The sequence below is a fragment of the Miniopterus natalensis genome, chromosome 9, assembly GCF_054644295.1.
Source record: "Miniopterus natalensis isolate mMinNat1 chromosome 9, mMinNat1.hap1, whole genome shotgun sequence".
In the NCBI taxonomy this organism is placed as follows: Eukaryota; Metazoa; Chordata; class Mammalia; order Chiroptera; family Miniopteridae; genus Miniopterus; species Miniopterus natalensis.
In genome coordinates this window covers 13,799,002-13,815,654 of record NC_142089.1, presented here as the reverse complement: position 1 = coordinate 13,815,654, position 16,653 = coordinate 13,799,002, and the positions used below count along the sequence as shown (strand labels likewise).

General features: G+C 39.0%; 1 protein-coding gene across 2 annotated transcripts in view; it reads right to left on the bottom strand.

Annotated features, from left to right (window-relative positions):
• Positions 1-16,653, bottom strand: part of MACO1 (macoilin 1) — a 54,411-nt gene that overhangs the window by 15,782 nt on the left and 21,976 nt on the right. For both annotated transcript variants that reach the window (XM_087820225.1, XM_016219058.2), the window contains exons 5-6: positions 16,075-16,253; positions 13,913-14,414 (exon numbers count right to left, since the gene is read on the bottom strand). In XM_087820225.1, coding sequence (XP_087676351.1) covers positions 13,913-14,414; positions 16,075-16,253 — 681 coding nt within the window. The remainder of the gene's footprint in view (positions 1-13,912; positions 14,415-16,074; positions 16,254-16,653) is intronic.

The following is a 16,653-nucleotide window of genomic DNA, read 5'->3' as shown; positions in this document are numbered from 1 at the left end:
ATTTATTTTTTATTAAAAAATTGATACCCAGTCAATATAAAAAAACACACCTGTATACAACACAAAAGTATAAAGAATAGAAATGTAAATAACTCACAATCTTCTCACCCAGACAGAGCCACTCCCTCCTCCATGTGTTGCACTTCTTTCCTGTGGGTCCTTTCCCTTTCTCCTTCCTCACACATGCAAATACTTTCATACTGGTGCTAGAGGACCACACACACAGCTTACATATGTTAAGCACCTTCCCACACCATTAGAAATTTTTCATAAACAATTTAATTGCTGCATAATATTCCATTGTGTGAGTGTACTATACAATCCTATTTTCTAAGATACAGTTCAGTTTTTGCATATGCTCATTAACAGGTGTGTGCATGCGTTTTGAAAGAATTATGTGAATCAGTAAATAGAACTGAATCAAGCCAGTCAAGTGCCGGGGCATTTATTAGACAGTAACTGCCACTTGTCTTAATGATATATTGAACTCTTTGGTGCCAAAGGTCCACACTTCCTAGGTAAAAATGCAGATGTATAATTTATTGGTGTGACACACCAACAAGGACTGATTAAATGGTGTTAAGAGGTTAATGCAAAATCTTCAAATGTACTCATGGGATTTTATTAAAATGTCAACAGCTGCAACCTAAATTAGAAGCAAGTGGTCAGGAAGAACATGAGGCAGAAGTAACAGTTTATAGCCCTGAAATGCATTTCAGTAAATAGGGATGGAAAGAAGGACAGAAATTCATCCGTGAGCTCATCCCCATTTATGAGAGTTCAACCCTACTCTCTTCCCTACACAATAGGAGATTAAGGGGTAAAAGGGACATTTCCTCCAGAAGAACCACAATCTCATCCAAAACAAAGAAAAAAGAAAAAAGAAAAAACTGGGCCAGACAGACCTTAGCCAAACTTTGGTAAGGCTAAGTGTACTTGTAAATGTACTTTCTGCTTGCCCAACTCCTGTGGCACTAGTTTTCACCCCTACAAAGGCTGCCTAATGGTGTCACCACTTGGGACACAAACAGGGCCCACAGCAAAGCCAGAGTCTACTTGGGCAATAAATATGTCCATTTATGCCAATTAGACAAGCCAGGGCTCTAACCAACTCAAAATGTTACCTCTTAGGTCCAGGCACCTTTCCTGGCCACTTGACTGATCATTTTAGAAGACAGCACTCAACTTCTATCCTTGTGAAGCTGCATCTGAACTTCAGCTCACAAGCAAGAGGTGGGACCATCAAGAGCAGAACTTTCTCAGCTCTGCACTCTGATGGGCTGGGCTGACATCAAAGCAAAACTGACAAGTTGAGGATCCCTCTTACCCACTTCAAACCTGAACTCTATCTCATCTCCCTCATCCTTCCCAACAGAGGTAAGTTACAATGTAAATGGTTGATAATTATTTGATTTTAATAAGAAAGATTTACATTTTCATAATCTCCAAAAGAACTAAGCTCAAACATTAGCCTTTCAGGCAGGTTAGGTAGGAAAAATATCTTTGAGTATCTTGAAGTACACCTGGTAGTAAAACAAAGTATAGTATTCAAGCATCAGTTTTTAGTTGAAAGGGGTATTGTTTTTAAGTATCTGAAAAGGTCAGAAGATATTTATGTCTAACTGTCTGTAATCCTTATCTTTTGTGAATTACTTGAATTACAGCGCACAGTCCTATGACTTCACTGAAAGTTTGAAAGTCTCCAATGGGTACTGCCAATAACTTCAAGGTTTATAAAGCCTGAAGCTTTGAGGCCTGACTGAGAAGCACAGAGGAACTTTAAGGCTTTGGGCAGTAAATTTCCCCGGGAAGCAAGTCTTACAAAAAGTGGGAGACCTTTTCTCAGCCAGGACTTCACCTAGGATGACTAGGTTCCCCAAATACTCTATGAGTCACACTCCATACCCACACCAGAAAACTACCTAAGTGTATAGTGCTACAAGCTGCTGGCTCAACCCCATGAGCTCAGCAGGAAGATAAGGAGACTTGGCTCTGCTGGTTATCTCTGAACTCTAAAGTGCCAGTGATAGAGATACTGTAGGTTCTGCAAGAAAACATGGACCTTACAATTCTGCTTGCTCTGTAAGAAAAGGGGCTCCAGGTCCTCTCCAAATTATACAGCCAAATGATTGAAAGACGGGTTTTGCTAACAAACCTGTCACAAAAGTCAAAATAACCCATTCCTTGTTTCCAGACATCTTTTTTAAAATAGATTTTTACTGATTTCAGAGAAAGGAAGGGAGAGGGAGAGAGAGAAGCATCAGTGATGAGAGAGAATCGTTGACCAGCTTCCTCCTGCATGCCCCCTCACCAGGGATGGAGCCTGCAACCCGGGTATTTGCCCTCACTGGTAATTGAACTGTGATCTCCAGGTTCATGGGTCAATGCTCAACTGCTGAGGCACACCAGCTGGGCGCAGACATCTTCTGCCTTTTAATTATTCCACCCATCTGGGAGGAACAGCCTCCAATTTTCAAATTTTACTTTCTTTAAGGCTCAGTTAAAAAAAAAAAAGGAAACAACAAACTAAAGAAACTATCTAGCATGAGGCACTGATCTCCAGGGCCCAAAGTTTCCTCTCTTTCTGAAATCTGAGAGCTGTTACTATTGATGCTTCTTGTTTGGCACTAAACCATTCCTTGCCTTGTGCTGTTTTTTCATTTGTTCTTGTTTTTTATCTTTTCCTGTGTATATATATATTATTTCTAAAAAAACTATAAGTTCTTTGAAGCTAGGAACCAATGGTACTATAAAATTAGAAGCTAGAACTGTATTTCTAAAATTTCTTCCAATCCTTCCAGACCATGTCTCTGACCCTCACTCTGTGACCATCTCCTCAGTGCTTAGACAGAACAGGGTCAGTATTATGACAAATGAGGCTCTGGATACTATCTACTGCAGGCCACCAGGTATTTAGTTTAAATAATGGTTGAAGGAGACGGGGGTAAGTGGGTTCTTGCTTATCAAGAAGGCAGGTGCACAGGAGAAGAATGAATGAAGAGCAACTGCTCTACCTTGGTAAGTATCTAATTACATCAGGAGATCCCCTGCTATAAATTAATCATATAAGACAAGACTTGTTTAAGGACCACAAGCTGTCTATGCAGAAAGCTGAGCTCATAAATCGAATATCTGTTCCCCCAAAATACTGTTTACCCTCTCCACAACTCTTTCCCCTTTCCAGGTGACTTACACTGACAGGACAGGCAGCATGGGTCATTCTTATAAAAACATGAAGGTGTCTCATCACTGACTTGAAGCCGCTCCAGTATATCCCATAAACCACAGCTTTGGAAACAGCGAAATGAAGGCACCTCAGGTCTCACTGCGGTTACTACAATTGCTTACCAGGCACAAGCATCCAAAAATAAGCAACAGCCTGATGATCTGATTACTAGATGAAAGCATATTACAAAGTATCATATGTCTCTGCTCCCTAATCTGTCAAACACAAAAGGCAAACACATTCATTTTCATTAAGGAATGCAAAGAAATGCAGAAAAGAAATCCTAGAGACTTTCAAACAACTGGTCATTTTGGGAAATGAAAACTGCCTTCTTGAAGCCCTTTAAGAATGAACCTGTAAGTGCCATAACTAGTATTTTTAATAAGGTCAGATTTGATAGTTTGAATCAGAAGTCCTTAAAATGTTCCTATCTGTTGATGCAGCAGACTACTCCCAGATACTTATTCAGAAGGCTGGTGATAGGCTTATGTAAAGGTGTGTGTGCTACAGCATTATTTATAATAAAAATATCAGAAACACTTAAATATTCAACAGAAGGTTGGCTAAATAAATTGTATATTCATGTGTCTGTCTGACTGACATGTACCCATTAAAAACCCATTGAGAAGGAATATTCAGTGGCAAGGGAGGATGCTCATGATGCAGTCAGTGAAAAAAAAGAGAAAAATGACTTGGAGGCTGTATATTAAGATAGTGGCCAACTTCTTTATCTTAGAAGTTGGACATAATCAACATATCTAACTTATTTTCAAAATCTTAATTCTTATTTTATAATTGGAAGAAAAGTTATTTTAAAAGAGGAGGCTGTTAATCGACTTTCCACAGTTTTCAATGTTCACTGTTGCTCCTAGATTTTTCCTGTTACAGGCCAGTTTCAGAACAACCTGAAAGCCTTAGGGAAAAACCAACTCTTTTACTTTACAAACTTTTTAGGTCATTCCAAAAAAGGGGTACTTAACTTTCTGAAGTAGACAACGGTTTAGTTCCTAAATCAACATCCCATTCATCAGTTCCTATCAAAAGGACAGTTCTTCTAAATCTAGATTCTAGAGCTACAGTTTATTGCCCTGCTCTGGCTCCCTAAGGAAAGAGAAGAACGGCCACTGCTCTGACATTAAGCTTGACGTTACGGTGCTAGGAGGTTCAGATTCTAAACCAGCTGACCTGTGAAGTCTATGAATAACTAGTGTCCATGTCCCAAGTTTTGGTGTACTTTATACTTGAAAATCACGGCAGAAAAACATCTGGGCATGGAAGAAGTCACCAGTCCTAGGTACAGGAGGCCTAAGCAGTTCCATCTTGTTTGAGGAACACCAGAGACCCAAGCCACCTGCTTATCACAAGGCTGTCCCCTCTCCTTCTTAGTGGTCTGAAAGCATCCTAGTCAGGTGTGAGAATTAAACAATAAAGGGGGGTGGTCTTTGACTGGGGGTGGAGTGCTGTCAAAAGTGCATGTTTTCTAGGAGCACAAGGAACTGGAGGAGAGGAGGCGGCAAAAAGGTCCCATTAATACATGGCAGATTAGTTCACAGGATTTACCAGATAATCCCTAACAGAAGTCCTTACTGTAACAGTCAAGTTTTGATTGGTGGGGTGAAGAGGTAGGAGGGAGCTAAATATAAGAATAACAGGAAGGATCAGGCGCAGAGGTTGCAAACTGCTGAGCCAGTGTGATCCATAAACACGTTTTGTTTGACCCTTCCCTGCATGACGTTTAAAAAAAAGTTTTTTAACTGGTAGATTTCACATAAAGATGTCTACTTTTGGCATCTCTTCAAAATACCAGATTTAGCAACATTGGGCCTGCAACTCGCCCCCCCCCCCCCCACACACACAATTGACTATCCTGTTTGGAAGGGTCTGAGCTCCCAAAATCCCAGGTGCCCGGTGCAGTACTAAATACGAATGATGCCAACCCTGGCCTCCCCCCCTCATGCCTGTGTCCTGTCTCACTTCTGTAGGTATGAGTGTGCAGCACCTGCTCTAGAGCCAGGGGAAGGGTCAGGACAGTGGTCCTTTCCAGTTCATTATTCTGTGTTTCTGTTTTCAAATCTGTTACAGCACTCTATCAAGAAAGGTGCAATGTACTTTATGAGAGAGGAGAATTGCATTTTCCCATTAAAAAACACACACACAGACCAAAAAAACCCTAAAACCCCCAAATTTGTTTTAATCCTAAGCATCTCAGCAGGCTAGAAAAAAGGTCTAAGAAATCCCTGAAAGATGTGCACAGACTAAAGTATACCCATGTTGGCTGTCAAAGTATTCAAACAGCCAGTTTCTAAATGATAGCGTGAGTAACATTTAAAGAACATAGTTCTTTTTGCTAGAACATAGTTCCTTCAGGGAATCCACCTCTAATCCCCTCAGCTGTGGAAATCTCAATTCATTATGTGCCAGCAGGGGTACTGACTCAGAATTTAACACAAAGTTTTACAGTAGTTCCTTCTGAATTCTAGGGAGGAACCTCTGCAATCTGTTTCGTTAGAATAAGCTTTCAGTACTCAACATAAAAATGTTTCTAATGTGGACTCTGCCCCCCAGATAATGTGTTATTTCATATTTTATTTACCCCTACAACATAGATAATTATCTTCTTTGACCATCTGGGTATGGAATCATTAAGTGAACTGCTGGCTTAAATTCATTAATACCTGGTTTCTAAAGTGTTACATGGGTTTCAAGTCACAAAACAGCCTGTTTAAGTATAAAATGATCATGCTTCTATTGCCACATTTATACCAAGAATATTATAGTTTTAAATCACTGCAATGGTTAAAATAAAACTCAAACTATATTGTGAATTAATATAAACAGAGCTAACCAAGTAAAACTTATAGGTACCTTAAATATTATAAGCATGGCAGGAAATGAAAATAAATCAGGTCTGAGAACATAATCTGCTTAGAGACAATGCTAGACAAACAAATCAAACACGTTTCTACAGAGAGAAAACGAACACACTAAACTCGGCTCTACTACTTACTTTTTCCACTTAATTTCCAAGTAATTTAGTAGCAGCTATATCCAATATATTTAATCTAATCTAGTTAGAACCTCTAAGTGTCCAGTTTTCATAATCATCATTCTAAATTTTACCTCTCAGCTGGAAATGATACTGCTACAAATAAATAACTACATGCACCTGTAGAAGCGGAAAGGCCTGCCTTGGTGGCCAGCACTCACTGTGGAAGGTGGCAAGCAAGTCATTTTGCAGCAGCAGTTTGGCAGGGCTGCATGTGCACAGCACATATAGGGAAAGCAGCCAGGGTTAAAGCCCAACACCCAAATCATTGTCTTCCAGGTCAGATTTTCTTCTGCAAACTATTTCTGACGCACAGCAAAATGTATTCAAATGCAAAAGAGAACAAACAAATACACTGTGGCTCCAGAGATGATCTATCTATATAAGTCAATACATTTTCTAACCTGGGGGATTTCCTTGGAGGAAAGCTTGGAACAGAAACATGGGATCTGAGCTCTCCCAGTTGCTACCACAATACCACAAAGACAAAGAGAATGGCCAGGCCGGCGGGGGGGGGGGGGGGGGAACCCCATCAGGAAAGCGGTATAAGACAAGGCAAACTGGGATTTCCTCCCTGGTTGTCCTGGCTGAGACATGTGTGGCCTGTGACTAGATTCCTTGGCCCTGGAGTACAACCAACCACTGCTGGGGCAAATGACGTTTTTGCCAGCAGTCCCTTGGTGTTTTCTCCCCTTGTCCCTTGTAACTCCCAGAAATTCTTGAACTTCCTGCACAGCCTTGGAAAAAAGTACTTACAGAGTACTGAATTTCAAAACTTTCTGGGAAATACCAAGGAAAGGAGCATACAGTGAAAGGTCTTTTATATTTTAGAAACAAAATCAGTAACAACCTATGCAAAAACAACAAATAGTTTGATACTGGATGTCTGGTCCTTGGCCCAGTAAGATGCAGGTTTTCTAACTTCGAAAGCCTTTGAGCTACACTACAACTCAACTTTGAGAACTATACTGCACTGCAATAAAATTACTGAGGCCCATCTCCTATCCCCCTTCTAGTATTTTCCCTGCACAAAGGCAATATTCATTCAAGAAGTATTTATTGAGCATCTACTCTGTGCAAAGCACTGTATACTGTGGCAGACAGGAGAAAAGAAGGCCCCTGCCCTCATCAGGCTACATTATATTATGGGTATAAGCCTGTGTAAAAATTCACACTGTATAGAAACAATGTAGAAAGTAAACATCCCCTATACTCAACTACAATTGACCATTTGGTATATACTATTTCAAATAAGTTTCTGTGTACATGAGAACTGTATCCCCCCATATTTTGTAATGGGTTCATACTAAATGATGTTTTACTACTTCCTCCCCTTTAACAATCAATCTTGGGGTCTTTCCAATTACCTTCTTTTAAGATGGGTTTCCACCTTTAAAGAGAATCCTTTGTAACCTTCCCACTTAAACTACTGTGATTCCCCACTTAGTACTCTTCAGGGCCTTGGGGGAGGGCTGGAACGGGTTCATAAAAAGCCCCCCCCCCCCCCAAGGTACCTGTCCCAGGAATGCTCATAGGCTTTACTTCTGAACTGACTGCTATGTCTTGTTTCTTCCCCACAGGCAGGTCTCAGCTTGGATTCTATTCTTGCTTTGTGCCTACAAGCTTGGGCTGGCTCCATGATCTGAAACTTCTTCCCCATTTTCTGTTGTAACTAGGAACTAACAAGTTCCATGCCCTCCCTTTCTTGCCCTAGGAGCTAAGTGCCAGCCCCACCCACTCCTAACCAGGATCCACGCCAGTACCCAAACAGCTCCCTACCCTGGAAAGGAAAGATGCATAGCCGCAGGAAGAACTGATGTCTCTGTTCTTCTGGTAAATAGCATGAGCCCTTAATTTTCCTTGTTGCTTTGAAATGCTTCTCTAAATTGACAATATAGGGGCTTCTTGGATTCTCTTCACTTCACTCTTTTACACATTCAAATTATACTGAATCTGCTGATTATTAAAAATCAGTAGCTAAAAAAAAAAAATGACCCTTTTCAATGGATATATAATTTTTTATTGTGTATAAACAGCTTAAAATGTGGGAAAACAAAAAATATAAAGTACTGTAAACTGTCTCCTGGTGTTTTTCTCCAAACAGCAAGACCACACTAAGGACCCTTATATAAGTCAGAGGTTACACAACAATCTCCAGTGCCAGTATCTGGACGATAAGATTACTCAGAAGCACAGAAGACTGAACCGATAGCCAAACCACACTGGGCCAACCTCTGCCCCTAGCAAGTCCGGTAAGAGGGGAAAGTTGGTTATTTTGTAGCTTTTGCTATATTCATTCCCCTTTTCAAGAGAAACCTAAAATCGTAACACATATATATATGTGTGTGTGTGTGTGTGTGTGTATATATATATATATATATATATATATATATATATATATATATATATATATGGTTTATATGGACTAGAAAGTGGAATGAAGAGCAATGACATTCTGTTTACCCACCAGCTTAAATGAGAAAGCCACAAACATTCATATCACAGCCTCCTAAAACACAATGCTCACCAATATACTCACTGCTGGATCAGAACATTGTAGAGCCCATTTATAAAGTATGTTGCCATAAATCTATACGCTCCAAAATATTTCTCCAAGACCCAGATCTGATAATATTAGTCAGTTCCCAGGTATGAATATAAGTTTAAACACTCTTCAGTTAAGTGAAGGAGTTAAAATTTCTTAAAGTGCTTCTCTATCCCTCCTCTCTTCTCTATCTCTCCTCTCCCCCTAGTTCCTCTGAGGCTGGGTCCCATGTGCTTAGTGATTATTGGAAAAATCCTGATAAACGTTTTTTCCTCTCCCTCCAACCCCCCCCCCCAGGATCTCAAGTTTCCAAATATGCAGAATTGTATAAACTAAGTTATAAGTAATAAAATTTTAGTATTTGAAATAACCAAATGAATTTAGAGAGAAATAAATGAGCAAGTATTCAATATACTACAACTTATCCCAGATTTCCATTTTCCCATGAAGAACAGGATCTCCCCCCATTCCATGGCTTCAAACTTTCTCAGAACTTACCATCTCGGCAATACCCACACCCCAGGACCCCAGGTCTTCCAAGCAGTCAATGGAGACCTCCCCTCCGGGTAAGTTGATGGTTATATCCCTGGTCTTAAGTTCTTCCAGTTCAGGGCCCTTAGGTCTGCTGATATCAAGTTAAGCCTACCCCATAATTATTCCTAAAAGGCAAATTCCATGCTCAGTGGCTCTAGGCTGTCTGAACCAGACTAACTCCCAAGTTAGACCTAACCAGAGTTAAATTCTCAGAGACCCTGTAAGCTCTCAAGGGTTCAAGTAGATGGTCCCCTTGTCTTCTGAGATGAGTATGCCCTTGTGTCTTTGGCAAGGGCAAAACTTTTTAAAATACTTAGAACAGCATCTCTCTAGAAGAAAGAAAAGTAAATGAATTCTGAAATCCTAAGCATTTCTTCTATAAATTTTAGCCACTGGAGCATAAAGCCTAGCTCTGGTGCCAATCCTTGAACCAAACTTAGCTACATGTGCATTTAAAACCAAAACAAAAATATAAAGCAGAAAAATAAAGCAGGTCGATAAACTTCTTTTAAGCAGCATGGTATAACAGAAAAGGCAGAAGTCAAGAAAGTTCCGTTTTGGTCCTGGCACCGACACTCAAGCTGGGTCACTTGGACTAGCCATTTAACCTTCTAAAGCTCGTTTACTTTAGTGCTAAAAAGAGCTGAGGTTGGTTTAGATGTCTTTTAGATCTCTTGCAGCTCCAAAAAAACAGTCATCATTCTAAATTCTACTCACTTTTGTTGAACGCATTTCTACTAGGCAAACTGTGAATACTTTTCCTTTATGACTCTTCACACCAGACATTATTCAACTGTGTTAAAAAGTTGACATCTTATTAAGAATTAACACTAAAAGTAAAAAAGATGAATATTCTGTCTGGGGTACAAAAAAGTGGAGTGGAAATAAACCAAGAAGAGACTTCTGCTTCAATACTTCTACAGAATATGGATCACTTTACATTTTGCACTCAAAGTTTTAAATTCTGTCCGTTAACCAGGAAAACTGAAACAAGTAACAATTACCAACAAGAAACCCCACAGTCCTGTGCTGTATTTGAGAGGGAACTCAGTGCCAAGTGCAAACAAAACTGTTGGCTCTCCTGCTTGCAGGCCCTGAAACTGCGGGAAGGCGGCTCAGGTGTCCCGCAGTGATCTGCCCAATCTTAGAGTGACTGCTGAATGATTGCACAGGCCTGCCATGGAATATTCCACATCAAGTGAAAATGAGGGTTAGGCTAAGCTGAGAAAAGGCTTTCTATATGACTTAAATTAAAAAAGCACAAAAACTACACAAACACTGTGACCACAATTATGTAAATGTAGGTGAAAATACAACAAAATTTAACAGTGATTTGTCATAGTGGTGGGACTGTTTTCACCTTTACTCTACCTAAATTTTCTATAATTTTTCACACTTAAAATATTTTTTAAATGACCACTGAAGAAAAAACTTAAGCAAATCTCATTCTAATTTACATAGTTCCTTTCTAACCCAGTGCTTGGTTAAAAAAACAGATCTTCCTCACTGTCTTTTCTGTTTTTGTCTAGAATTTTTACCATGTCAGAATTAAAAATTCTTTTGGCTACCAACATTATAAGTCTGTTTCTAAATATGTTGGGTAAAAAAATTCAGAAATCAAGCTGGCAGAAATCAGGTCATTTTGTAAGACATGTATTTCTCAAACCAGAAGAGGGCTTTGGGATGATTTTAGCAAGTTCCCAAACTTTTCCTGGGAAGGATCCTACAGGCAACACTTATTCCCAAGTTCCTTACCTTCATGCACATTCCTTAACCTTAGTGATCTATCAGCATATGTTTTCTGTAAAGGGCTAAATAGTAAACACCTCTGACTTGGTAGGCCATACACAGCTACTCAACTCTGCCACTGTAGCATAAAGGCAGCCATAGACACTATGTAAGTGAACAAAACATTTTACAAAATCAGTCAGTGGGCCAGATTTGGCCTGTGTGCAGTCGTTTGCCAACCTGTAGCGCATAGCACACTAGAGACCATCCACGGAGCTTGGAGAAATGGAAAAAAGACCCGAGGGGCTACTTGCCCTTTCTTAGGGAATGGCCATCAAAACTTATTTTGACAGCTATACCAATCTACAAGAATTCTCTTTGAAAGTGGTGTACTAATGAATCCCCACCCCCACCAAAGTCACTGAATTGGTTCCTCAAACATAGCAGTTTTCAACCATGATACTGAGAAAGACATAGCTATAGAATGTGTTGCGATTAATTTACTACTAATAATACAGTAATGGCTTTCAAAAGACTTTTTAAATATATATATATTTTAAAAGGTAGTTGAATTTTCTCCCTACAGCCAGCCTGGACCTGTACACAGCCCTGGGTGTGTCTGCAATAGCAAAGGGCTCATATACACGACACAGTGTCAAGCCTGTTTATTTTCGCATCAGAAGGAGCCTTAGAGCCCACTGAGTTTAGCTCTCTCCATCTGAAAGTAACAAACCCACTCCCTAGCTAACAATTCGAACATGTCAGGTTTGGGTAAGTTAATGTCCTATTAATATGATAAATGAAGTCAAACAAGAGGAAGCAGGAGATAGCCAAGAAGGGTGAGAGGAAGTGTGATAAGGCCTCCTACAGCCAAGAAGGATAATTTGCTCAGATAGATAGTCTTTTATAACTCTTTGTTCATCACAGAAAAATTTTAAAATGCATGAAAATAAAAAGAAAAAATAAAGCATCAATATTACCATGGGGCAATAACTACTGTTATCATTTTGGTTTGTTTCCCTTCAAATCCTTTTTCTATGTATATATTTTTTAATGTTTTTAATATTGCTTTCTACCTTTCTTTATAAACTATTGTCATCAACACTTCCCTATATTTTTTAATATAACTCAAAAATATAATTTTGTAATGTCTGTGTTAAAAGTCTATCAAATGGATGAACCATAATTTATTTAAATTTCTCCCCTGCTGTTGGATATTTAGATCATCTCATTTTTTATATTACATTAAAAGTTGAAAATAATCCCATGGAAGTTTATAAAATTAATATTATAAATATTAGTTTTATATTTAAATATAATATTTTCTATCTGTGTATTTAAGAGAAGGTATTCCCTAAAACAGAGTAATACTCTGGGACCCTTCAAATCAGGCACATCACATTAGTGACCATAGGAAGAGGCACGGGGGCACTGGACCCACCACATACTGGAAGACTGGCCATCTGAGTGAGTCCTTGAACTTCTTTACTGAAGGCAGATCAGGCAGTAGAGTCAATCAACAACCACAACTGGGGCCCAAGTGAGATGGTGTCATAAGACTGAGCCTTGACTGCTCTCTCTGCAATACCCAACAGAGGAAAATTGTTTTGAGTTCACTGCTATTATTTAAATTGTATAGGAGAAGGGATATAAAAAAGCTTGTGACAGGCATCAAAAAGATATAAAAAGTTTTTATTTATAGCATATAGTAAGTTTGTGGGATAGTTGAAATAAAAGATCAACTCTCATGGGCATCTAGAGGAGGGTTCTCTGTTGAGTGCTTTCTCTGCGGACATGATGGGCAGAATGTCCTAACAAACAGATGTGGGTACCAGCCTGGCATCAGCAACTAGAGGGGATGCTTCCAAAAGTGGCCAGGGCTATAAAATTTCAAGAGCCTTTAGGAGTAGAACCCAAATATATTTCTCTTAATCTAGCTACCAATCAGAAAATTAAAACAAATTATTAATCTAGTTTATATAAGTTATAACACTGGAAACCTTCCCTCCTAGAACACACTGTCTGCTCTTAAGCCAAAGGAAGAGGAATATAAGATAACTTTGTGGAGGGAGTTACAATTGCCCTCTTGAGTTACATATTTTAAAAAGCTTCAGTTCAGATCTTGGTTTCCAAATGGAAAGATATGAGGTAAAAGGAAAATGGGTATTTTACAGAATACACAAAAATATAAAATATAGCAAAATTAAGTCTGAGCCAATCAAGGTAATACAACATTATTTTAATTAAAGATGAAAAAAGAAACATTTCTGATTAAAGCCCACGTCTAACATTGTATTTACCTATGGAACTTTTAGAAAGGGATTACTTTTCAAACCTAACTTTCCCAGAGTTATTTGGGGGATAATTTGCATTTTAAGTAGAAAAACAAAATCAAGCACAAGGTGGTAAGGACATTTTTCACTACCCCTTTTGGTATCTGACAAAGAGATTTGCATCAACAGGACACACACTCTTCTTCTTGTGTCTGTGCCACAAGAGCTTTGAATATGCAAAAAAGACAAAGACTAGCGACAGCTTCCCCCTAGCACCAGAAAATCAAGTTACATGTAAATCTGTCAAATGTGGGAAGTAATCACTGTCACTTCTTACTCAGGACACTGGAAAGAGCTGGAATCAATGCTTCAGGACAGTGGTACTGGGAAGCCCACAAACCCTTGTGAAATAAACACTAAAATGTCAAATGCCACAGAGTTTATAGTCACAGTATCTGATCCCGAACAATTCCCACAGGCCCATATGGAGGCATCTGCTTCTCAAGACCTAAGTGAAGTTTACTGGAAAGTGTTGGTAGGGACACAGCAGGCGCACTTACCTTACCAGTGCATCTGGTTTGCTTAGCTGGTTATTAGGAATACAGTTTTCCATCAAGTCTTTGTGCGTACTTGGGCTCTTGCTACTGCATTTCTGCTTCTTTTCATTTTTACTCGATGAAGAAGGAATGCTCCCATTTGTGGCGCTGTGACTTCGTGGTGAGGAGTTGACAACTCCACTGGCATTTTTGTAATTTTTTGAGGAAGCAGTGCATGAGTCCTCTTTCAAGAGGTTTTCTGTACTTCCCACAAGATCATTATTTAATCTTTTACTATTGATATGGTTTTCCATATACTCAATTTCTTGTATTTTAGAGTCTACAGGCTGTAGAATGTTGTTGTTGTTGATCCCGAGGTTGTGTTTTCTGGCGTCCCTGTCCTTTTCTTTCCCTTTTTCCCGGTACTCTATCTCTGGCAAAGCTGTAGAGAGCTTTTTGTTGGCTGGGATACCTCCGTTGTGGTGTATAAGGATCGAGGAATCCATGTCAGGTAATCCTTTGGCTGCTACAATGCCAAAAACAAACCAACAAACAAAAAACCCACAGTGGAATATTTAGCTGTATAAAAACACAGAATAGACTGATTCAACCAGCTGCAATATCTACACTCAGAAACCTACTACATTAATCTGCAAACTCATGCAGAAGCAGCAACTACACTACATCATGCTAATTTCTAGAATTAAATCAAAATAAATTTGAGAAGCTAAACATTTAGAAAACTGCCATCATTTATAAACACCAAACCACAAGTTTTGCCTCAAAAATAAGACGAGGATTTTATATTGAGTCATACTGTAGTCAAATCAAACTTGGCTACCACTGGAGTGAGAGGACACAGGCAGATCATACTCTTAAAAGGCCATATTTTAAAAGATGCTTGGATTAAACAAACAATAATTTTATTGAAAAGAAAGAGATTAGCCCAGCCGGGCGTGGCTCAGCAGTTGAGCATTGACCTAGGATCCAGGAGATCGGGGTTTGATTCCCAGTCAGGGCACATGCCTGGGTTGCGGGCTGCCGCCAATGACTCAACATTGGTATTTCTATCTCTCTCTCTCTCTCTCCCTTCCTCTCTCTGAAATCAATAAAGATATATTTAAAAAAAAAAAAGAAAGAGATTAAATGAAACAAAAGAAGTGTGACTTTAGAATCCAGGGCATCTACATTTTTTCTTGACTCTAGCTTTGAAGTAATAGAAGTCTGTATCATTTACTAGATCTCTTGTAAAAAATTCCCTTTATCAGGTCTATACATCCCAATTTGGCAAAGCCAACTTGAAGAGACATTTTTGCAGCACCCCAGAGAATAAGATTTGGCATATATCACCTGAAAATATGATCCCAGACTTCCAATTCTCAAACCAAAGAAAGCTGGCACTACTGTAAATACATCTACTGAATTGATAATATGCTCATTAGAGAGGTCCTTATAGAAAAGGTTCAGTTTAAGTCCCACATTGCATTTTATGAACCATTTAAAACAGGACCGATCCATCCTTACTCTATTCAGAAAAATTCTGCCTGGCCAGGCGTGGCTCAGCAGTTGAGCGTCGACCTAGGATCCAGGTGATCGGGGTTCGATTCCCAGTCAGGGCACATGCCAAGGTTGCGGGCTTGATCCCCAGTCGGGGGCATGCAGGAGGCAGCCGATCAATGACTTTCTTATCATTGATGTTTCTCTCTCTCTCCCCCTCTCCTTTCCTCTCTCTGAAATCAATAAAGACATATTTAAAAAAAAAAAAAAAAAATTCTGACTTACAAAACAATTTTGTCTACTTCTCTATCTTATACTTTGATTCTTGTCTCGCATCAGTTACAAACTCACACAATTATACATACTATTTTGCTACTGAGAATAAATATTTTAAAATACTTACAACAAATAAAATACTAAAATATTAAGCTACAAAAATAAAATATTTAAAAATAAAAAAATAAACATATTTAAAGGTACATGGTCTTCAGATGCTAGGTAGAAAACATCACCCACACTATTTCATGACCAAACAAAGATATGGCCCTAAAGAGGAATACCAGATAATAGGAAATCCTTGGTAATCTTCCAAAGTTCTAGCAACTTTAAAAAAAAAAAAAAAGAATTTGTACTGACAAATATAATAATGACTAACCTATTGAGCCAATAGCGTTAGGGTAAAGACCTACCTTCCTCAGACTCTTTGTCTTGCTTCTGTAGCATCTGTTGCTCTGGAGGAAGGGCTTGTTGAAGAAGCTGCATGTAAAATTCGTTCTCTTTTTGTACTTCCTTTTGCTTCCTTAACCGCATTTTGTAGCTTACATAACTCTTGAAGCCAAAGCCCAAAGTCACCACAGGGTATCCAATACTAGAAAGAAGACAATTCAGCAATGATTGCAAGTTAAAAACAAAAAAACATGTGCATCAAGCACAAGAGGACACCAATGGCTGAAATTAAGAAATAAACTCTAGATGATCATAGTTGAGCATTCAGTAAACACATAAATAAATGTGATGTCTGCTATGGAAATCAGCAGCAGCTGGCACATGGAACAAACCCCGAGGGAACAGTGGGACCGTTAGACTATAAGAGGCTGCCCACCAGACTCTGGTGTTCTTCAAACTAACTCAAGAAGTTACCACAGTGATTACTGGGTATAGTGGTTAATGTTGTTAATTAACATTGAACTAACTGCCTTGTGCATTATTAGAATTTGGGCATCGGTATGCTTTTAAGATCTAACAGGGTAGAGATTTTATAAGTGGTC